Source organism: Falco punctatus, assembly GCF_963210335.1.
Source record: "Falco punctatus genome assembly, chromosome: Z".
NCBI classification, from domain to species: domain Eukaryota; kingdom Metazoa; phylum Chordata; class Aves; order Falconiformes; family Falconidae; genus Falco; species Falco punctatus.
The window spans coordinates 78109677-78133379 of record NC_137586.1 but is presented as its reverse complement, the minus strand read 5'-3'; the positions used below and the strand labels follow the sequence as shown (position 1 = coordinate 78133379).

Sequence of the window (23703 nt, the reverse complement as noted above, 5' to 3'; positions counted from 1 at the left end):
TCTGTGTTTCACATTGTCCCTTCCAGCTCACATCAGCATTTGGCACCCTCTTCTCACAACATGAGTTTTATGTGCTCTGTTACTGGAGTACCTCCTTTACCAGTGTCCCCACCATGTTTTCAACACCACCCTCTTCTCTCATGACAGTCCTTATTTTGCAAGTGTGTGAACAATTCTGTATAACCTCTTTTCCCTCAGTCATTCTGCTCCCTTATCTCTTTTGTTCTGGGAGATAAATCACTCTGGATGCTAATACGCTTCACTCTACTGCACAGATAGGTGAAGATGAGAGACAGGACTTGCTATACTGGCATGGCTTAACTGTTCAAACGTTGCATGACGTTTGAAAGGTATGAAGCTATGGCTATGCTAAATAACAGCAAAGACTTTCATGTGTCACCTGTTTTCCTTTCAGTTCTCTAATTTCATATAAAATCGTAAGACTCTACAAGGAAAATTGCCCCAAAATAGAATTTTTCACAACAGTCCTGTACTGGAGAACAAAAAAGGAAACCACACAGAAATGAAAGCAACCTTCAAACTTGACTAATCACATGTCTTACTTATGCACTAAGTTCAGATGCCTATTCAAAAACTGAAAGTTTACCTATACAACCAGGAGATAAAACAAAGGATTAAGATTAAATAATATATTGTATATTCACTAGACACCAAAAGATGCAGTGTACAGCTAATATATTTTCAGCAATTAAAAATTCAGCTATATGAATATTGCAATAATTTAATTTTTAAATTATTTATCTCAAAGTGGCAGAAAAGATCACTATTTAAAAATAACATGCAAGATGCAAGTCATGAAAAATTGATGCGAAACAGCACTCTTTAAGACTTGAGCTCACTCTATGCAAAACTGTTAATGCTAAAAAATTCCTAGCAAAACTCAAGTAATTGGAAAAAGATATTTTATGACCTGTTCCATTACTTCTTAATCCTAAGTTATATTGCTGCTGTAAGTATACTAGCAAGCTTTATGAACTCAAAGAAAGGATAAAGAGTTGTTGAACTGAATCACAAAGGAGAAAAATTCTTTCTGAACCACTCCCTTTTTCTTTCTATTTGCCCCTCTGGTCTTTCATTTTCTGCTACACTCCCTCTCTCAGGTTTCCCAAGGAAAATAAATGCTGGATGGCTTTGCATTAAGTCAGAAAAATCATCTATAACTGCATTTTACTGTATGTGCTGCTTAACATATCCCAACAGTGAACTTAACATTTAGAATCTATCATATCAACATAGTCATCATGATCCAAGCTGCAAATAATAGAGAGTGTCACTGTCAATTTTGCTTTCTCACACTTCCTTCCCTTCACTTCATCTGATTTTAATAATTCCTGTCAAACCACAAACAGTCCAAATTACCTTCTTGACACAGAAGCTTTCAAGGAAGAGACAGAATCTCAACTTTCATTTAGCAACTACAAAAGCAAGCTGTCCGACTGGACAAATATTATTTCCACTCTTGACAACCTCTACAGTAAAGCATGCTTTTTAATTTTCACTGAAGCTGCCAAGGATTTGAGATAAGCTTCTTGTTTAGTGCAGACTGACTCACAGGATTAGCAAAGCAACAACTGTAATTGTGTGTAAAGAAGCCGGCACTTTCAAGTTGAAGAAAAAATTGCTTGCAAAAGGTGACAATTGCATGTCATAAGCTAACTGAATTAAGAAAAAGATTATACAAATAATTTCAATTTAGTAGATCTCATAAGATGTTTCAAGATCATTTTACATTTCTAAGATTGACCAAATGGTTGCTGCTAACATGTAATATAAATCAGAATTTCAAGGAGGGCAACTTTATATTCAACTACATCAGCAACCGTCTGAGAAAGGTTACCGTTTGACAACAGGAAATAGGTTCAAGGCAAATAAGCTTCCACAAAAGGATGTGATCTGTAATCATTTTCCTCTCTGTTGGCTTGTCTTCAAAGTAAGCTTGATAACATAACTCCCTGCTTCACATATATCAGTTTAAAAGTAATTGATTTCTCTGATGAGGCACAGTATTGTATAATTAGCATTCTATTTGAAGTTTATGTGGATTAATCAAAGCATAATACATTTTTATGTAAAATACTTTCTCCACATAGACACACCAGTTTCTATAATCAGCTGAAAGACTACTGCTTCTTAGTATTTTGACTTATTTAAAGTTACAGTCAGGTACTGAAATATTACTTGCTCTGAAAAAAGAAAACAAAATAACCAAGATGCTTTGCATCAGAAGCCTCATGTTAAGTATTTGTTTTAAATACCTCAGATTGCTTGTCCCATGTACAGGCCTAATTTAAGACTAATCAAGTAGTTTTAAAAGATTCTTTGGTAACTACTCAGAATACACCAAAACAATAAAAGCCTGTCTTTAAGGAATCCATAAAATCACTATGAAATGCAGAGGTATATGTCTAGATGGTGGTCCGAGTTCCACAGCAAGAGAATTACACTTTCTACTAATATAGCAGTGGTTTAGTGTTCTTTTAACAGTTTGGGCTGGCAACTGTCTCTCCATGATCACTCATCTTCGTGGCCAGATATCCTCCTGCTTGCCTTTTTATTTTGGTTTCCTTGAAGAGTAAGGGTTTTAACATTTCACTGTATTTCTCTCTTTTAGCACTGCTGCCAAAGCACAATTTCGATACTCAGCAGTATATTGATTCTACCACAGCTCTGCATCAGATTGGACCTGTATGTTCTTTTATTCCAAAAAAAGGATCTGATCAAAAGATCACTTAAAGGAGGGAAAAAAATTGTATGAGTAACACAGACACCGATGGTATTCCCAGTTTTAATTAAAAGAACATTGGTTTAAGCCTACTTAAGTGAAGTACTTAGTCTTGACTATGTCTTGACTGCCACTAGCTAGCTGCATGCATTCAAAAAACACAGATTATGTATCATTTAGGGTTTAAGCACTAGCAAACACAATGGAAGTAGTAGATAGGAAAGACATCTGTAGATCAGTACAAATATACTGACTGAAATGAAAGTATGACTACACCATGTCTACTTAATAGTAATCAAAATAGTACAAAATTAAACCTTGTGTCTCACTGGTTTGCAGTTCTGTAACTATCAGGGAAGCTAAAATTTTAATATTTGTATTTTTTTTAAGACAGGAGCTTCTTCCTAATTCATTAGCCATATATAAATTACTTTTTTGACTAGTAGCCCAGAGAAGGCCTTTATCTTCCCAGAGCATCCTCTCTCTATTTTGATCCAGCTTTGTCTCACTTGATAACTTACATTATCAGATGTTACATCTTTATTTCTTGGCAGGAAGTGCAAGTCATCAGAACTATAATGTTACAAAAGCAAAAAAAAAAAAAGCAAAACCAAGTGGCACTTCTAAAGAATATTTATCCACAATAATTTTCCATTGCTGCTGAAGAAGAAAGAAAGGAAAATAAAGGAATAGTTATAGTGAAAGGAACTTCCTTCTTCCCAAGGACCTTTTAACCTATACTCTCACTCCAGCCTGAAGCTCCATATCAGAAGGCAACGAAGAGACCTGCAGTTGTCAGCTCAGGAAAGAAACACCTCACACTTCATGGTGCAGTTCGTTTACCTCTATACTGTTTAAATCATATATAGATACACACACATATATGTATATGCCATGGAAATGCCACGTCAGTATGACTCATGAATACTCAGGGAGAGCCCAAATACATTCTACCATTGCTTCTGAGAAGATACTGTGTGAAGGATACTATTTCAATGATAGAGGCAACAGTGTAAAAAGGTGGGAGAGGGAATCATAACTAAATGCACTCACACAGGCAAAAATAAATGCCTCTTTGGAACCAGACCAGGTCATAAATTACTGTGTAAAAAGGAAAGACAATCAGCTGATTTGTGATGCAGAAAGGGGTCCTCCTCCCTATCATCTTAAACTACTGTAAAGATATATTAAATTCTCTAGTGCAGAAAGCACTTAGCCTTTGGTTTCATGATTAAGAGGGCAAATGTTTATAAATATCTTAAAAGTGAACACCATGCACTGTGTTATTCCTTACATAATTACAAGGCTCAAATGAATTGTGCAACCAGCCAAGAAGTGGAACTACAGTGTAAACAATGTGCATTACTTGCCTATCATATGAAATAAATCTTTTGCTTCAGAACAAAACTGGACTGAAAATTAAAGATTTAAGGGGTTTCTGTGTTTTTTTTCCCCCAAACAAAGGCTACATTTCAAGTTTCTCAAGAGAAAGAGAGAGGAACATCACAGACAAAAAAAAAAAAAAAAAAAAAAAAAAAAGTAAAAACTTTTTTCCTAGGGTGTCCTAATTTCAGCTGGGATACAGTTAAGTTTCTTAGTAGCTGGTGCAGTGACATGTTTTGGATTTGGTGTGAAAACAATGCTGAGAGCACACTGATGTTTTCCAGTTGTTGCCAAGTAATGTTTACAATATGTTAAGGACTTTTCAGTTTCTGCAGCCCTGCCAGCAAGAGAGGGCTGGAGGGGCACAGGGAGTTGGAAGGAGGCACAGCCAGGACATCTGACCCAACCTAGCCAACAGGATATTCCGTATCACAGGACATCATGCCAAGTGGTGGAAGAAGGAAGTGGGGTCTGATGGCATTTGTCCTCCCGAGTAACTGTCACATGTGATGGAGCTGCCTTCCTGGAGATGGCTGAACATCTGTCTGCTGATGGGAACTGGTGAATTAATTCCTTGGTTTGCTTTGCTTGCATGCACAGTTTTTGTTTTACCTATTGAACTGTCTTTATCTCAGCACACAAGTTTTCTCACTTCCACCCTTCTGCTTCTTTCTCCCATTTCACCAGGGTGGGGAGTGAGCGAGTGGCTGTGTGGTGCATAGTCACCACCCAGGGTTAAACCACAACATGGGGTCACATTAGCATTTTAGCATACTTCTTTTTTCTTATGTTACTCTTATAACATTTTACAGCTTTTTAAAGTTAAAAAGTAGTAAGCCATATAAGAGTCAAGCTGGAAACGTACACTGCAATCAGCTTTTAAGGTTCAATCTATATATTTTTTAACTTAACTGCCTAAAACTGAATTAGCAGAATACCCTTCAGAAGCATGAGTGATCAAATCTATTTTTATATAAGAGTTCTACCCTGAACCTTTGAGTTCCAACTCTTTTCTACTGATCTGCAAATTACGCTTGCTGGGACCACCTGTTTTTGGCTGGGTCACAGCACAAGCTTCCATTCACTGGTACACCAACAGGAAACACTATGGAGAATGCTACAAGCACAAACAAAACATCCAATGAGAAAAGTAGTTAATGTTATGTATTCTGAATAATGATGAAAGAGTTCAGGGATAGAAAAGGGAGGGAGCATATATTGAAATGATATTTTTTCCCTAGTTTATCTACTGGTAATAAATGTCATTACAATATCCTGCCTCAGTTGGAGCTGAACTTTATTCAGAAACTTTAAGTTTGTTCCAAGTTAGTCTATTACTTTGCAAGTGTGTGCCATGGAATGGGATTAAACAAATAATATGATTTTTAATATCAAGGCATACCAGAATGATTTTTCCTTTTTTTTTTTTTTCCATCACAGTGAGCACCAGAGATAGGTGTATCAGAGGAAAAGAAGTAACTGAGCTGTATTGCTTACCATCCCCTGTATCTGCATTACCTGATACAACTCATGTGCTTCCAGTCAAATTGCATGGTAAGAATCAAAACAATGTAGAGCCTACTATTCATATTTCAAATAATCCACTGTACCACTAAACCACTCAGTCCTTCTTGGAATGATTACAACTTTTTATTCAAGTTAGATTTTTGTACTACTATGCCCTAATGACAAGGCAATAAAAAGAGTGGAGAGAAACTGACTGATTATACAGATAAAAGAGATTCAGGCAACTTGATAGATAGGCCACATTTTCTGACCCCCTCTTCACAGGGTCGAGAGGTTATTAGGGGTTTATGTATATTACAGAACAGACTGTATTCTGCTCCAAATGTAATAAATATTAGGAACTGTTGCACCTAAGCAAATGCTACAAAGTACAATATGCATTTCAAAAACAGTGACCTCAACTAGCTTCCACAATAGCCGTGTAAGTCCTTACTACAACAACATACTTTACTCAAACTTCTTACAAAACTATACTAATCCAAAGTTCATACCTTTCCATTTCTTAATAATTAAGAGCTAGCCATTTTTATAGCTGTCATAAAGAAATAAGGATTTATAAAACAGTCAATTTAAGCAAAGTTTGCTTAGAACTTCTTACTCTTCAACTTAAATGTAGCATACGCTAGATTTTCTTCAATCAATAAAAATTCACATATATTCTTGATTAGTACCAATAAGCATGTTCTATGAACTTCACAGGTCTCATTAACCACCCCGTTAGAACTTTTTAAGCATTTATAGTTCATAGAAAGTCAATTTCAGAACATAACAATGTACAATTTACATAAATACATACCTTCAGTCAATATGTTTTCTCTGTAACTGGTATCTTCCTGTTTTCAGTTGTAAGAAACCATGCATAAGATTCAGTCAATAGTTCATCAGTGGTCCTATGTAAAAAGAAGGTATTAAAATTACTGATAGGGAGTATTTGAGGAACTAACACTTTCATGGATAAAAATCATAATTGCTTAAGTATTATATAAATTGCTCACACAGTAGGACAGTATGCTTCTTAATTCCAACTGGTAAATAACAGTCCAAGTTCAAAATGTTAAAAAAAAAATTAACTTTAGAACCTCCATTTCTGTTCATACTTATACCAACAATGGTGCTACATAACACTTCATTTCATTGTTCCAAAGGTATGAAAGCAATGGAGAGAAGATATGCAGAGAATGGGATATAAGAAGGCCACAGAATCACCCAAAATAGCATATGGCAGCTCTAAGCAATGCTTAGGGAAGATCCACATAGCTCAGTAGTGTCACTAAGAATAATGTATGTTGTTGTCACACACTTGCAGAACAAGCATCTTACAAAAAAGAAGAGGTGGAAGATCCAGATTAACATTTCATATTGAAACAGAGCAAGGTCTTAAAAAGATTGGTCAGGATGACTTTGGTACAATGTTCTGGGTGATGCTCTGTGTTGAGAAAGGAGTGTACTCTGAATAATTAGAAAAGGTTCCATTGTCGATGTTAAAGGAATGTACTCTGAATAATAAGAAAAGTACTCTGAAAAAGAAAAGATTCCACTGCCAATGTTAAAGGAATGTACCACTTAAGATGTTAAAGTAAAGGAATGTACTCTGAATAATTAGGAAAGATAAGGTGGGCACCTGAAGGAGATAAGGAGACCTTGAGTCAAGAAATCTTTGAACAAAGGTTTACTCCACCCAGATCCCACCTATTATGAATAGAATGATTAGATGTCAAAATCAAATTAATATGTACGTAAAGATGTTGCAACCTCTCACACAACCTGTGTAAGTTACCTGACTTTCCACTGAAAACTTTGGAGCTAGTTTGTCTGGTGTGAATCAGCTAGCTCCACAATGTTGCTCGAAATAAATACCTTTGCTGCTTAAAGACGAAATTTGTCTCTGAGCAGTTAGCCTGTGCCATTTTGGCATCAATATACAAAGGGAGCTTATAAGAAAGATGGAGAGACACTTTTTACCAGAGTCTGTAGGAACAGGGCAAGAGGTAAGGGTTTTAAGCTGAAAGAGGGTAGATTTAAATTGGACATAAGGAAGAAATTCTTTACCACGAAGGTGGTGAGGCACCGGAACAGGTTGCCCAGCAGCTGTGGATGCTCCATCCCAGGAAGTGTTCAAGGTCAGGTTGGATGAGGTTTTGAGCAACCTGATCCAAGGCAAGATGCCCCTGCCTATGGCAAGGTGTTGGACGAGGTGACCTTTAAAGGTCTATTCCAACCCAAACCATCCTGTGATTGCATAATTCTATGACTGTTACAAAAGAACTAAAGATTGACTGCTGCATCCAGTAGCAGTGAATCAAAACAGGCAGCCAAGAAGTAGTTTGCCAAAAATGTCCTACCAAACCTATGTACCAGCCACATACCCTGTGCAAGCCCATTTATCGCCATTTACCAGGCAGCTGTCCAAGCACTGATGGTAGCACAGGGTAGGCGAGTGCAGTGAGTGGCTGGTGCAGGCCTGCCCACTTGGCAGCAGTGCCAGTTTATGGTAGATTAAGTTGACAAACTATGATGAAAATAAGATAGTCTGCATTAGACTTTAAGACCTTGAGAATTGTCTCTACAGAGTAATTGAAAGGACTGCTTTGACACATGCATGCTAACATACCTGAATAGAAAGTTCCATTATGTTTAACAGCAAGAAAATGGGAAAGTGTATGTAAGAAGTAACAAGAAGTATCTCACTCACCTGCTTTTGTTTCACAATATTTTAAGTAATTAAAAATATTTTTACAAGGCTTTCTACATTTATGAAACTCCTGTTTTGTTCAGTACTGTTTATTAAAAAGAAAGTGGTTCTTTAAGTGGAAAAGAATTGGGAACTCTCAGAACTTTCCAGGGTTTAGCTGAAGTACCCCAGGACTAAAGTCCCTGTAACTCGGAAGTTCTGTACAAGAATCAACAAAGACAAGAGAAAAGGAAGTTTAAAAGAACTGCATGTATGTTTGACAACAGACTAGCCCCTGTTCTTTGACCAATACTTTCACATTTGTGTTTTAAATTAAGAACAAAGCCAAGAAAGCCAGTACTTTTTCCACTGCTTTCATTATTCTTCTGAAAACAGAGCCTATGCAAAAAACTATATAAAAAATGACAGTAAGGTTGTAACTCCAGCCCACAAAAGCCAAGAAATTTAAAGTTAGTCTGACATTCAATCCTTAAATCATGCAATTGTGCTTCTTTTTTAAAAAGCAACAATGCCAGTTAATGACAAGTTGTCAGCCCTAACTTTGAATTGCCTGAAGTTTGTCATTTGGTGTTTGTGTCACAACCTTAATGTTATTTAAATGTAGTTTTTAGTATCTATTATTTAAAAAGGTCTACTTTACGACAGCAAAAAGCTTTGATGGAATAAACCTCAAAGTACACTGTAGAGCTGGTATGCCACTTCATTAGAAGTAGTGCATAAAACATATGCTGTTGACAAATCTAATTCATTAAAGGTGAGGTAGATGCACTTTAAAACAACTGGATGGCATCATTATCTACAGTTCCTTTTATAAATTATTCCTCTTCTCCCTTTTGACTGAACTTGTCAGTGTTCCCTTTTCAGACTGTGACTGTTTTTGCCTTAAAATTCAATACCTTCAACATGTTTGGACAAGTTAAATAAGTAGCGCATTTGCTAGAACTGAAATTGTAAGCAGAAACATTCACACTGATTATTGCACCTATATTAACGAACAAGAAATAAAATTAAGCAACAATATATAAGAGTTTCAGCTTTATCAAACGTAAAATTTAAAAATTAAGAGAAGAGGAAATTACAAAGTACAACAGAGTAACATTCTGGCAGCGTTTTGTATTGCTATTCAGATGACTTGGATTTGATATTGAGTTGGATTCTGCAAGAGAGAAGATCAGGCACATCACAGAGCTGACAGCTAGCTGACATACTTAGTTATAAAAGGAAGAATTGCTAACTATATTATTCAGACTTTTAGGTAAAGACCAATGTTGGTATAGGAACTAAAGGCTATAGAAGGGTCCATAAATAAAGTTAAGCTGATATTTGAAGCACGGTCCAACAGAGTGGTGAATCTCTTGCACAGCTTTCCAACAGATAAAACACATAAAACTAGACAAAAACTGATCAAAATCCATCTTAGAATACTGTTGCCTGTGAGAACATGTAAATTTTTCTCCTCAGCCCAGAAAGAATAAAGTCCTTCACTGTGGTCTTTAAAACCTGAATCACAGTGCAGGAGCTTCATTGAATCAATTAAAAAATAAAGTGAAAAAATGTATTTGAGGACTAAATGTAACACAAGTTATGGTTAAATTCCACAAATCACATATTCAGCAAAATTCTAAACTATGCTCTATGCTATAAAGAGGGGGGGAAATATCAAAGATTTGTAATCAAGGATTCTTTCTGTAACAAAATTTCCCTTTTAATTCCTTATAGTGTCCTAATTATCTGTTTTAAAAAAAAACTGAATTTTTTGCATAGAATGCATAATCATACTTTAATTTATTAATATTCTGTAAAAATATTTTGTAATGAATTAGCTGGATTAGGAAAGAAACATGTTTTGTTCAAGAAAAGCCCATGTGTAGCACATAGTACCACCCTATATATTTCTATACAGACACATGTACACATATGCATTAACCAGATGCAATGTCTCTGATTAATTCTATATTGTCTTTTGCAGCAACAAGCTCATTCCAGTATAACACTTACTCTAAAAATTTCAGAGGTGGATGTTTTGCTTAGAAAAATATGGTGTATGGGTAACTTAAATATGGAAACACCTCCAAATATAATTCACTGAGGCCTAATTTATGCCTCCACGGATTGCAGCAAATCAGTTTCTGCAAGCAACTCTAAATGTTTAAACTAAAAACTGCCAGATTAATTTACCACATTTCAAACAGCATCTACCATTTACCTCAGAAGATTTACATCATATATATGTCCAATATGCTACACATGCAACTCTCCTAATTAGTGTCCCCATTAATCCTCATCCTGCTCTTTTTTCAGTTTAGTTCCCTCTCCAGCCATATTGTCTTTACAATCCTGCAAGTGGAACAGCCATTCCTTCACTGAACTGGTGGCCAGGCACTGGAACAGGCTGCCCAAGGACATGGTGGAATCACCACCACTGGAAGTGTTTAAAAAGCACGTAGATATGGTCCTTAGGGACATGGTTTAGCAGTGGACTTGGCAGTGCTGGGTTGGACTTAATGATTTTAAGTCTTTTCCAACCTAAATGATTCTGTGATTTTATGATTTGTTTAAGCCTTCTGCCACCAAAACATGGAAAGAGTTAGCTGCAGATGGACAAGAATATAGTGATATCTCCACTCCAGGAGACAGATCTCAAAGGCCACCTGCGCCCAGAATCTCTAGTGAACCAAATTAAAAATCATTCCTACAACATTCTTATTACTGAAATGATCCATATCCTATTGACCACTGGTACTTGCAGCTCCTCTTGTAAAGTCATTTCTTCTTATGTTTACTTCTAAACAACATGGAAGTACGGCTTTGGGTACTTAAATTCTACTCTGGTCTGCCTAATAAACCCCTGAGGATGCTGCTGGGAACGGGGAGACAAGAAAAGGGAGAAACAGTGCTGGCATCTTTAGAGAGTTTAAGCTTATACAGAAGATATCCATAATGCCTTCCCAAAGGAAGCACTCATGCTCCCTAGCATTTTGTGAAAAGATACTCTGTTCCCAGTCAGGATTTCAGTCCTGCTCTTACTTTAGCCCTTACTGATGAACTTTATGAGCAATAATGTTGCTAACCACACAGCCCTTCTGTCAACACTGGCACTCCAGATGGGAGAAACCGCTGACAGCAAAAACCTTCTACACTAATAAATGTCATTGCTTCATTGGGAAAGTGAAAGAAAAGAGGGAGAGGCCTTATCTATGTCATTGCTTCAAAGGAAGTCTTTTATTCTTCGGTGCATAAGGGACTGCCAAAGTGCCCCTTCTGTAAAAAGTCTAGCTACTTTTTCTGCAATCCTCAGAATGTTTTTAAGAAGCTATTTGGAGGACTTCACCAATTCTCAAAAAGCTCCTCAGATCACAAAATGGCACTGCTGTCTCTTTACACTATTTAGAGCGCATTTCCCTCATAGCATATAGCAGCATCTCTGGATGCAAGAACACTTGATTGTCCTATATCTGGGTGTGCCAAAGCCAAGTAGAGAATCACACAGTAATGTTTTCCATAACAGAACTCCACTTCTCTTAACTTCCAAGTCCACAAATGTGACGGGAAACAATCAGTTGCTAAGCAAAATTTGTTTCTCTAAATGAATTCTTCATAAGACTTAGAGAAAAATAAAAATTATGGATGTTAAGCTTATTTTGCACTGAAACAGCCTCAAAGCCTATCTGAAAAGAAACCCGTTTTGCCATGGCAATAGCTTACTACATTAATACAATCGATTTTTTGCTATTACTCTGACAGTTAATTTGTATTTATTATTTGGTAAATGCTCTTTGCTTTTTGAGTCCAGTAGAAAATTATTTCTGATAAAATAAACACACCAATGAACACATTATTTTAGTACTGAATGCTTCTACTAAAATATCCACGAGACACTAAGAGACACTGATATCCCAAAGCAACAACCTGGAACTCTTAGGGAGGGCTCACAAACAAAGTTGTAAAACCACGAAAATTACTTGCCAGATCTGCTGGTAACAGGGGTTAAGCTACCTTAACTTAAGGTACAACTAAACAGTTACAAGGAATTGCTACAATCCTCTGTTAACTCACCTTAAGTAGCAAAGCTATGTCTGATACCTGGATGTCACAATTTTATACAATCATCCAGCTGTATACTTGTAAAATGCATAGTATTTTATAGAACTGCATACTTGTATTATAGTATTTTATAGAACTGTAACATACTGTCAGGTATTTTGATACTAGTTTACTCTTGTTGCTACTTTCATTATCTGCCCTATTATAATTTATGCCATACTTTCTCCTAACTTCTTTCTAGTACTTTTCTTTTCTCCTTCCATTCACAATCATCTACACCTTTTGCCTACCCTCTGTACTAACCTCAAGTACAGCCAACAGCATAAAAAGTAAAAGGCGTACACGCAACATGTTAACCTACTGGTTACATCATGCCTGACTTGGTTTTCTGAGGTCCTGTGAGCCAGGGTTCATGTTTTATCTGCATTGCGGGGCATCAATCATGCAGTTTGCAATTGCCTAATAAGAAATCAACACTGGGCAGAGATAAGGGTTGTTGCAGAGAAGATATTATTGAACATTCTGAGTATATACATTGCTATTTAACATACAATCAAGAAAAACTTATGATTTCTGCTAACGTTACACTCATTCCCCATTCTGACTGCAGTCACTTAAGAAAGAAGAATATATGAAAGACAAAGAAATATATTTTAGAACACACACACACACAATTAAAATTCAACAAACAAAATCTGAATGAGCTTATGTGGATTCTCAAAAAAAAAAAGGTGAAAGGACTTTGATGAAGGAAAATTTGCTGATCATATCAGAATGGAACTCGTATGTAGGAGAAAATATTCGAGGTCAGTGGGGGAGTTAGGTCAATTAAGTATTCCAGGCAGGTATAGCAGATTTAGGTCAGGGCAGGAGAACAGTAATATGATTAAGAAAGAAGGTCCAAGCAGCCAGGGACTAACTCATGTCAGGCAAAGACAAGAAATGAACTTTACGTGGTAGGGAAGGTTAAGTATTAAAGGCAAAATAAAACCATTCCACTACCTATATTTTAAAAGAAAAAAGAAACAAAACCTTATTGCAAGTCATGAGTGACTGGAAGTACACTAATGAAGTGCAGTTCGCTAATTCATTACTTGACACACAAGGTATATAGCTTGGCATCACTTACACAACAGTTACTGAACCAGCTGCTGAACACTGTTCTGTGCTCTCCCTAACATTTGTCCCTCAATACTGATTCACTGACACACATTAATGGAATGTGAGTCAGCAGAAGGGCAGAAGAATGCAAGGACATAAGGATATAGGCTGAGCTTAGAAAAATCAGAAAAATGTTCTTCATAAGAAAAATGGTTAGACAAAAGAAACATAAACAACACCTCCAAAAAAGACCATAAAGAAGTTTTAAAATATAAATACAAAGTCATGACAACTGAGAGTTTACACAATCATCAAGGCTTGAAGAAAAGCAAAAATTTTAATACTTGTTCTGCCATTCGTTTATTCATGAGCTCATGAAAGAAACCACAGGTATGTTTATAGCAGACCAATTATCATTAAGAAGATATTCTAGTTTCTGTGGATTTATATTATGTTGGTACTGTTTCTAACTCTTATAATCCTTTATCACTATAGAAGAAAATTAAAATTCCTTCACTGTTTTCAACAAAGCCAGAGTCATTTCGAGCTTTGTACTACGAGAGACTTATAAAACCGACTTAAAACAGGGCAAAAAGTTAGATTTTTCTCCACATGAAGGCAGTGTGGAGACATTTCATACTGTTTTAGCTTTTACAACTGACTTTTCAGTGTAGCTTCATGGGTTTTTTTACAGACCTGTGATTTCTAAATGTTTGACCAAAATTTGGCTATGCATTGTGATTTCAATTTTGCCAAATGATACTGCTTAAACAAGCATACACATTTATGTTGAGACAACAGAAGAGCTCTAATGAGTAATTTTTAAACTCTGAAATTGTTAATCAGTCCACTGACAAACTTCTCTGCATGATGGCAAGTCTTTTAATAACATACGGCAAAGTATCTTCCACTAAATAAAAAAATCTGTAAGATCACAACAGAATAGAAGTTAATGATGGATTGTGTCACTGCCACAATTACCGCAAGGAATTACATAAAATTTTCAACACAGGAAGTCAAAAGGCTAATGAGGGACAAAAAACATGGAAAAAAAAATTCCCCAAATCCTAAGTTGCAAAGTTAAGGATAAAGAGGAGAAGGCTTGCAGAAAGATGTTGTGAGATTTAGGGACAAGGTTCAACCGTGATCACATTGATCGTGGCAACAGAAGTGAGGCCTGGAGAAACACAACCCACACATATTACATAAAGTATAATAGCTGTCCACAGGAAAATGTAAGAAGTGAATTTTCAAGGCAAAAGACATCGTGGTAATACATTTATGTGTAGAACATAAAGGAAACAAAAAGTATAAGGTAGAATGCTAGATCAGTGGGTTGAAAATGAAATACCTTTTTTTTTTTGTCTCTCTAGGAAATAAAATTAAGAAAGCAGCAGTCACTGAAATCTGCAAGAGACAGGCACCTGAAACACTGCAAGTGAACTCTTCCTTGTGAAAGAGTAAAAGAAATACTTATTCCTCTGATCTTGATTTGTTGAAGTGCTGAGGACATCAGAGCTATACAGCCATCCTTGATAGTCCTTAAAACTAATCAGAAATTTTATAAGTGAAATTCCATTTGTGTAGCACTGAAAATCACTTGTGAATTTTTATAAAGATGTTACATGTACTGTAAAAGAGAAAGTGTAAAAGTGGTTATCCATCTAAAACACAAACAGCTTAAATATAATTTATAATACTGAGCAGCTGAACCATATTTTTGACAAACACATAAATAGAACAAATAAAACCCAGAGATACTGAAAAGTACGCCAGTTAAAGAGACTGCTCCCTAGACCTGAGACCTAATATTAACTCTTGTACATAAGAGAAAAAATAATGAATTGAGAGACATTTAGCTACTATAATGAGATCACAAGGATGGAAAAAAAGAAAATAGTTTTTTATGACAAAAAATGTAATCAATCTTTTTGAAAAAATAACGAAAAGGGTAAGTGAAATCCAAACTTAACAGACATGCCTAAAATTAAGGTCAAAAGCTGTTCTTAATTTCTTAAAGCTACACTTAATGTATTTTAAAGCAAAAATAAATGTACAATGTTGGAGGTCTGTTATTTTGATTCCATGTATTATGTGTCAGACACAAGAAAAAAGAAATAAAAACTAGAAAATATGTGTGCTTGTATGCTGAAGACTTCTCCAGCCTGTTAAAAGCCCTGTGGCATAAAACTATTAGTTACCAGTTAAGTAATGGTTAGTAGCTAATAGTAGTTAATAAGAATTAAACTATTTACAAAAAAGCCCAAGTTTACAAAAATTAAAATAACTACTTTACAGTGCTGACAACTCCACAGTGAAGGTATACATGTGCAACAGGTATTAATAGAAAATGCAACTTATGTTCATTGTCCATCTAGAAATGCAAGTGATAAATACAGCCATTTAACTCTGAATACTCAAGTAGATATTTAAAGATTTTTCAGTGCCACTATCAAAACCTAGTGATAGAGGTTGCTGATGGTTACTTCTTCATGCTTGCATTGAAAAAGACGCAGAAAACTTCAGTATGCATTAAAGGTACCAAAACAAACAGCAACACATGACCGATCTGAGGCCCAGCAGAATTATTTTTCCAGTTTTATTTTTAGGAAACTCAGATTTAAAACCAAGCATCCAACAGGCTGCCGAACTTTAGATGTCTGAAGCTAGGGGTGGTTTTGGTTTTCTTTCCACAGGAATACCTATGTTTTGTAGCACTGCTGAGTTCAAAGCATTGCTTCTATTGATCTAAGCTACAGTGACAAACACTCAGCACTTGTGAGTTTTGCTGTACACATCTCAGTTTACAGGTCTTACATATGAAACAGCTACCTCAATGAGTACAAAGTGAGTTGTCCACTTTTGCATAAGAATTTTATGGAAGGGGAGAAAGTAGCATTAAGTTTTCTAAGGAAGCAATTCTGTCATGTCTTTTTTTTTTGTTTTTTCTTGAATCAGGACATGTGTCTTCTACTTTCCAACTGCATAAAAAAGGAATTGAAGTGTTCCACAAAGCTAGTTTTATTCATTATGAATCACTAACAGACTTCTTGTGTACTATCCATTCAGTGCGTTACATGACGCAGTAATGACAAGTCAAATACATGAGGGGCCAAAATAATATTTTGCAAAGAACCATCATCTTGGTATTCCTACATTTCTAAATTCTAAACCGAGTGCTTGAAGTACGAGCTGAGTATTGTTTTGACCTTTTGATGTTGCTTTGTAATCTAAAGAAAAAAATCAAACCCTGATTTCCGTAGTAAGAGTGAGTACCAACTCGATCAGCGGGGCAGGAATCCCCTCACCAAAACATGTGGCTTGACTATTTGGCTGCAGCAGTACCTGGCCATCTTCCCTGAGGATCAGCCATCATGTGGCACAAGACACTCTGAAAGTTTCTCTGAGGCACAGAGAAAAGGGCACCGAGGATCAGCAATCCCTGGTCCTTTCCCTGACTGCCACAGACAGCCCGTTCCAGAGGGGAGACGCTCCAGCCTGCGCCGCCCGGCCCCTCTGCCTGGCTCCTCCGCCCAGGGAGCTCTCTTCCGTCCCCCAGCACAGCCCCTTGCCAGGCGGCTTCTAACTCAGCCAAGCAACAGAAACGGTGCTTTTCCAGAGACTCTGGGGAGGGGCCAGCGCGTTTCCCAGCCTCCCCCCGCCTCACGCCAGCCCGAGGGACCCCGTCCCCTCGGCCTGAGGGAAGACCCCCGCTTCCCGCCCCGCTCCGAGGCGCCAAGCCGGGCCCGCCACGCCGCTCCAGCGGGGCCGCCTCAGAGGAGCGCCGGCACCGCCCTCCCCGCCGCGGGGGGGGGCGCCCACAGCCCCTCGCCGCCGCTCAGGGAAGCCTCGGCGCTGCGCAACGCTGGGCTGCGCCGCGGGGCAGAGCGGCGCGGCCGCGGGGAGCCCAGGGCCGCAGCGGGCCCCCTCGCTCGGCGCGCACGGTAAGGGGAGGGGAACGGCGGCCCTGCCGGGGGCCACTTACCCAGCCCGGGCTCCCCCCGCGGCTCCGCGCCCAAAGCCCCGGCGACCGCGGAGCGTCAGTGACAACGTCCCGGAACGGCCGCGCCGCCACATCCGGGGGCGGGGCGGGGGGGAAGGCGGGAACGCGCCGAGGGGCGAGCGTGGGTCGTCCGGCCCGGCTGGGGAGCGAGGAGGTGCCCACCAGCATGGCCTGTGTACGTGAGTGCACCGGGCTGCCCCCGCCGCAGAGCGGGAGGCGGTTCGCTCCCACCCGGGGCCGCCGGCCAGCCCGCCGCGCCCCGGGGCACTGCCCCACGGGGCCTCCCTGAGGACGGGAAGCCCTCCCGCCGGCGGGGCGCGCTCGGTCGCGGAGCGGGGGCCTGAGGGGCGCAGCGTCGCGCCCGCGGGCCCGGGGGCTGGGCTGCGCTCCCGGCGGGGGGCGCGGGCCGGTGCGGGGGCTCTGGCCGCGGTGCGGGGGCTCTGGCCGGTGCTGCCTGGCAGGTGGCCGGGCTGTGGCAGGCCGCGGCGGCTCCGCGTGTGTCGTGCCCCCCCCTCGGGTAGCGTTGATTTCCTCGCGCTCTGTTTTCCCTTTTTATCGGAAAACCGGTAGGAGTTGCTAGCAAGATCATGGAAGCAGCTTTTGGTGATGCCTGTTCTGTGTGTTTATGCTTTTCTTTTAACAGATGGCAGGTGGCGGCCAGAAACGGATAATCCAATTAACCAGATTTAATAAACAAGAGAAAAGGGCACTACGCAAATGGCTTTTGAAACTGGACTGTGTTTTTTTAGATAGTAAGGTATTGTTCACTAAGGTACCTGATGCTTAGAGCGGAAAGTAAAAATGCAAGCCTTAAAAGAAAGGACTATGCAGTAGTTTAGAGTAATGTGTAAATAGCTAGGGAAGTTAAACTGTTTCTAGTCACACAAGTGTGTTGTTTTGTCTTTGTTTTATTAGGAGTACAGAAATTGTACACATCTTATAGCAAAAAAGCTGTGCAGGAGTGAAAAGTTCTTAGCTGCCTGTGCTGCTGGTGAGTAAAAGCTTCACTGTAAAATGTCATTGGATCATGACATATGACTGGAAATGACCCTTAAAAGATTTCTGGTTACCTGTTTTCATTTTGTGAACCTTCTTACTAACCCTCATTCTCCTTGTTCCATTAACCTTGATTTTTACCGCAGTGTTATATTCAAATTCTGATTTACTACTTTTTGGTTTGGATTTTTTTTTCTAAATGATACTCCTGCCATCTTCCTTTATGTGATCTGCATCTGTTCCCAGACAGAAAGCTTTGTTATATGTTAGTTAGATCATGAAGTCATACCCATAAGATTGGGACACTTAAAAATGGATCGCTTGAGAAGGTGACAGAGGGACTATGGACACCGGTAATCAGCATGGATTTTTGACACCAAATTTGCACGCAACATTCACTGGTAAAGGTCACTGTCTGTAAGTTGTGGTTTATGCAGCAAGAGAAAACTCCAGGCTTTTGCCATTCTGACACAAGCCTCTGGCTTTCCTCTTGCTTTGCTTTTACCTAGGGCCTGATGCTGAAATCCCATACATAAGCAACTAAATGCTTTTAGAATGAGAATTCTGTATTTTAAGATTTTTTTTATGGACAGATTATGTGGAAGGATTTTATGGTGAGTTTAGAAAATCTTGTGGAGTTACAAGACTTCACAATACCAATCTATTAACTGGTTAAATGTGATCTTTATTTTCCCTATATTGTATTATACCAAAGCATTAAAGCAATTTTTATGAGGGATAATCTTAAATTTAAGAAGTAAGAGACAGAAATAACTAAACCTAGATCTGTGTTTAAAGATACATGTGTATTTCTTGATTCTGTATTTATACTTACATACTATATTAGTAGACATTTTCAATTATCTATTGCTCTGTATATGTGTGTGTGTATATATATATATGATTTCTTGTACTAATGTAAAATTCTGATCACATTCTAATAAAAAAGGAAACAGATCAAAAGTTTCCATGGGGGAAGCCACTGAAACGCAGATAGATTTGTGGCATAGCGCTTTGCTTTAACTATTATAAACTTTTGAGTTAATGTTTTCTTAGTTTGGGGGATTTAAAACATCTGGAGATGCTTTCTTGAACTGAGTAGAAATGATAAATTACTGTCCCCATGGTAATGCAAAACTCTGCCGTGTTTCTGTACTTTCAAATCTTCCCCCACATCATGTAGTAGTTCTTAATCCTGGGAGAGATGCTGTTTTTACATTATCATTGCTCTTGCCCTTGATGGCGGAGAGTGTGCTCATTCCTACTGCAGTTTTTTCCTGAGTAAGTGTAAAAAATCACATTTAAACCCATTTAGAACGCCTTAGAGGTAAACAGAAATAATAACAAGGATGCCAGTCTTCATGGACTTCCTAGTTGACAGAAGTTTTGAGATGGAAACTTTGAATGAAAGTGATTTTAACATACAGGTTGTGCACAGCATACCTTTTCCAGTCCTAAGTCTACTGGTACCTATGCTAGGTTATGTAGAAGTACCATCTGTGCTCCTGCACTGAGACATTTTGCCAGTCAACCCTGCTGTTCTGTGAAACCAATTAGGTTCACACAATTCAAGTCAATTTCTCTCGCAGTGTCTTCTGTAGGTACTGTTTCTATACAGGAGCAGGGTACTAACCACGGCTCTTGACCTGAACCTGTAAGAAGAGAGAGACAGAGAAAAAGGGGAAGATCATTACATACAGTATCAAAAGCATACATGCAGAAGATGAAAGAGGAGAGGCGGAGGAGGTGGAGCCAAAGGATGAGAGAAAAGGATGTGAAAAGAAGAAAGGGGAAAGACAAAAGTCTAAACCCATATCCCCCTAATATTGGTATTCACTACACTTGCAGTGCAAGTAATACTAAATATATAAAAGAAATGGCTTGGATGCTAAAACCTTGCTTCCTCTTTAATCATTGGTGGTAAAATATTTCTTCATTTTACTACATTTCCGTACATTTGTAAAAGTGTCAAATTATATTAAAAATAAAGGGTTAAACAAGGTTCTGTGGAAGTGACAAGAACAAAATCTGGGAAGCTGAAAAATTCCATTTGCAAATTTTTGAGGAGATAGACAAGTATTTTGTCTGGGAAGGGTGAAAAAGTACTTCATCGCTAAAAGAAAACAAAACGATCATTTTCAGTGGTATTGTGAGACTTCTGCTTCTAAAGTGTGAAGAGGAGAACTCTTGTAGGAGGAAGAAGTTTTTCAAATGGTACTTACAATTGCAGCTTTTATTTGCACAAGAAAGGTTGAAGTTAATTTTGTATTAGATCTTCAGTTGATTGCCATTTGTCTGCACAAAAAATCTTTTGTGGTTGACAGTTCATTTGCTTTTTAGGAAAGTGGATACTAACTAAGGAGTATGTAATTAATAGTGCCGAAAGTGGCAGATGGCTTGATGAAACAACGTACGAATGGGGATATGAAATTGAAAAAGACAGCCATTATTCACCTCAAATGCAATCTGCACCTAAAAGATGGCGCAAAGAACTGACACGCTGTGGTGCTCCAGGGGCCTTCCACAGATGGAAAGTTGTCCTCTCTGTTAAGAAAGGTGATAAACGAATGGCATCTATTACAAGGTAGGAGGATATGTCTTGGACCTCAAATAATGAAAAATGGAACTCTTATTGAGTGGTTGAACACATTTTTGTTCTTCCATCTTAGCTAATTTTGTCCGTAATAACCTCCAGCTCTTCAAACTCTTGAGTTGTTTCCATTAATATACTTCGATACTTTTTATAATAAAATTGCTTTAAATCTTTAGCCTACTGCTTTTCTTGCTTTCTTTTAGTGTAGTCTCAAAAATAACACACATTTGCTTACATTTGTGTCCTGGTTTCAGCTGGGATAGAGTTAAGTTTCTCAGTAGCTGGTGCAGTGGCATGTTTTGGATTTGGTGTGAGAGCAATGCTGAGAGCACACTGATGTTTTTAGTTGTTGCCAAGTAATGTTTTACAGTCACTCAAGAAATTTTCCGTTTCTGCAGCCCTGCCAGGAAAGGGCTGTAGGGGGGCACTGGCAATTGGGAGGGGATACAGCCATGGTAGCTGACCCGAACTGGTCAAAGGGATATTCCGTACCATAGAACATCATGCTGAGTATGTGAGCTGGGGGAAGAAGAAGGAAGTGCGGGATGTTCAGAGTGATGGCATTTGTTCTCCCAAGTAATTGTTGCATGTGATGGAGCCCTGCTTTCCTGGAGATGGCTGAACATCTGCCTGCTGAGGGAAAGCACTGAATGAATTCCTTGTTTTGCTTTGCTTGCTTGTGTGGCTTTTACTTACCTATTAAACTTTGTCTCAGCCCTTGAGTTTTCTCACTTCTACCTTTCTGATCCTCTCCCCTGTCCCACTGTGGGGGGAGTGAGCAAGTGGCTGTGTGGTGCTTAGTAGCTCTCCAGGGTTAAACCACGACAGTTTGCATCTGAAGTAAACTGCTTACAGAAACTTTGTTCATGAGGCAAGGCACACAGGCTTACACTTTTTATGAGTAATCATATATTTTATGTGGATGTTACATTTGAATAGTAGCTGGAACAGGATGCGTTATTTTGCTTGGGTGGGTAACCTGAGCCAGCTGTGAATGCTGTTACAGACCTGGGCCACACTGTGAGTGACCTTATGGGTTTTTGCATCACATCTATGTAATAGCTTCTTGTAGTTCTAAAGACCTAAATCTTTACTGTAGTACATGTTTCTGATAAGATGTAAATACAGGTAGCTCGGAGGGGAAAGGAAAAGCAGGGAAGAGGAAACAATGGAAGTGCAAGAATTGTGGGACAGCAAATTTTTTTCCCCATACTCTTCCTACACATTTGTTTTCCATAGTTTAAATACTACATTCAACTGCAAACAAAGCATATTAATAACATTTGCTTCTGGTACGCTAAAAGCAAACATCCCCTGATGCTGTTGTAGTTTCACTGCAGGAGCAGATACTGTCCTACTCTGTTGAAATCCCAGTTAGGAGTACTCAGGTCAGGCACAGATGCATAGGCAAGAACAGAAGTGCTGTACAGGGATGCATGCTGCATCACAGAATACCTGTCTGTCTGTAGTTCATAAAGACAATGCGAGGTATATCTGAAGTTACCATGTTCTGATTTTCCCAACTGAAGACATTGTAAGTATGCTGTTTTCTTGGCTGAGCAGGAAAGTTTACTATGTGCTGTCTTGCAGAAAGGCGCACCCATCCTGCTACACTTGTGAAAAAATGCTGTTTCTTTTTCTGTAAAAATTGCTTATGCAGATCTTCATGATAACATGATTAAAATGATGTCTTGCACAACTCCCTTTGCAATGGAAGTAACCTTTAACAGGAACTACATCAGCAAGACAGGGGAACAGGCAGTTTTGTGCAAAGAATCTTTTTTTTCCAGACTGTTACCCATACACCGATATAGGTATCCTTTTACTCGGTCAGAAAACACTGAAAGGTAGATAGTTTTTGTCTCCAGCAAGCGCTGTTTTCAGTCATGAAGGCCACTGTAGCTTTGGGGAAAGACGGATTATTGGTTTTTTCCCCTCTAATCTTTAAAAACACTGTGCCTTTTTTCCCCTTCTGTGCTCTTCCTACCTTTAGTGCCTAGCTGTTGGATGGGTAAGGATGAGAGATCAACATAATTTTATTTTTACATACCTGGATTATGAAAAATAAAACATATATCCAGCATGTCAAAAGACCTTATTTTTTCCACCATTTTTTTTTTTGTCTGGCATCTCTTCTAAAAGATGGGAATTGTTGCAGCAGTACAACTCTCAAAATTGTCCCAGGGAAAAATTAACGTGTAATGGTGTCCCAAAGACAAACAAATCTGTTTTCTGTGTGATATTGGACAGCACCAAACACTATAAATGACTCCAAAATCAAGTTAAAAAGTGTATTTGTGTTATGAAAATACCATGTTATGGTTCAGAAAAGCAGGTTCCAGTTCTGGTAAACCACTAAATTTATTGCAAAACTTACTTGAAAGACCATCATGATTGTGGGCGACATAAAAATTGTAGCTGCTGTCACCAGATTTGATCTCTGAAAAACTGCACAGGTAAAGCTTTGTGTCACATATGTAAGAGGTACATGTAGATTTTAATTATTAGTGATAAATTGTGAAGAGAAGAATTTCTTGTGTCACTTCCTTTTCTGAAGGATTTGAAGTGCCCTTTTATCCTCCAAACGAAGTTTGAGCAGTGCCATACATCTAGAAAACCCT

The 23703-nt window shown here is 38.6% G+C and overlaps 2 protein-coding genes across 11 annotated transcripts in view; one reads left to right on the top strand and one right to left on the bottom strand.

The window, feature by feature from the left end:
- Positions 1-17557, bottom strand: part of KIAA0825 — a 255441-nt gene extending 237884 nt beyond the window's left edge. For all 3 annotated transcript variants that reach the window (XM_080372342.1, XM_080372341.1, XM_080372340.1), the window contains exons 1-2: positions 17476-17557; positions 6450-6543 (exon numbers count right to left, since the gene is read on the bottom strand). The gene's annotated coding sequence lies outside the window, so the exon portion shown is untranslated. The remainder of the gene's footprint in view (positions 1-6449; positions 6544-17475) is intronic.
- The window catches only part of SLF1 (SMC5-SMC6 complex localization factor 1), a 50308-nt gene continuing 33171 nt past the window's right edge, over positions 6567-23703 (top strand). Inside the window, exons 1-4 of one of the 8 annotated variants that reach the window (XM_080372344.1) lie at positions 6567-17434; positions 18137-18265; positions 18409-18484; positions 20830-21073. In XM_080372344.1, the coding sequence (XP_080228470.1) occupies positions 18137-18265; positions 18409-18484; positions 20830-21073 (449 nt within the window). In that variant the 5' untranslated portion in view covers positions 6567-17434. The other 7 variants (XM_080372347.1, XM_080372343.1, XM_080372348.1 and 4 more) reach the window with 7 other exon arrangements.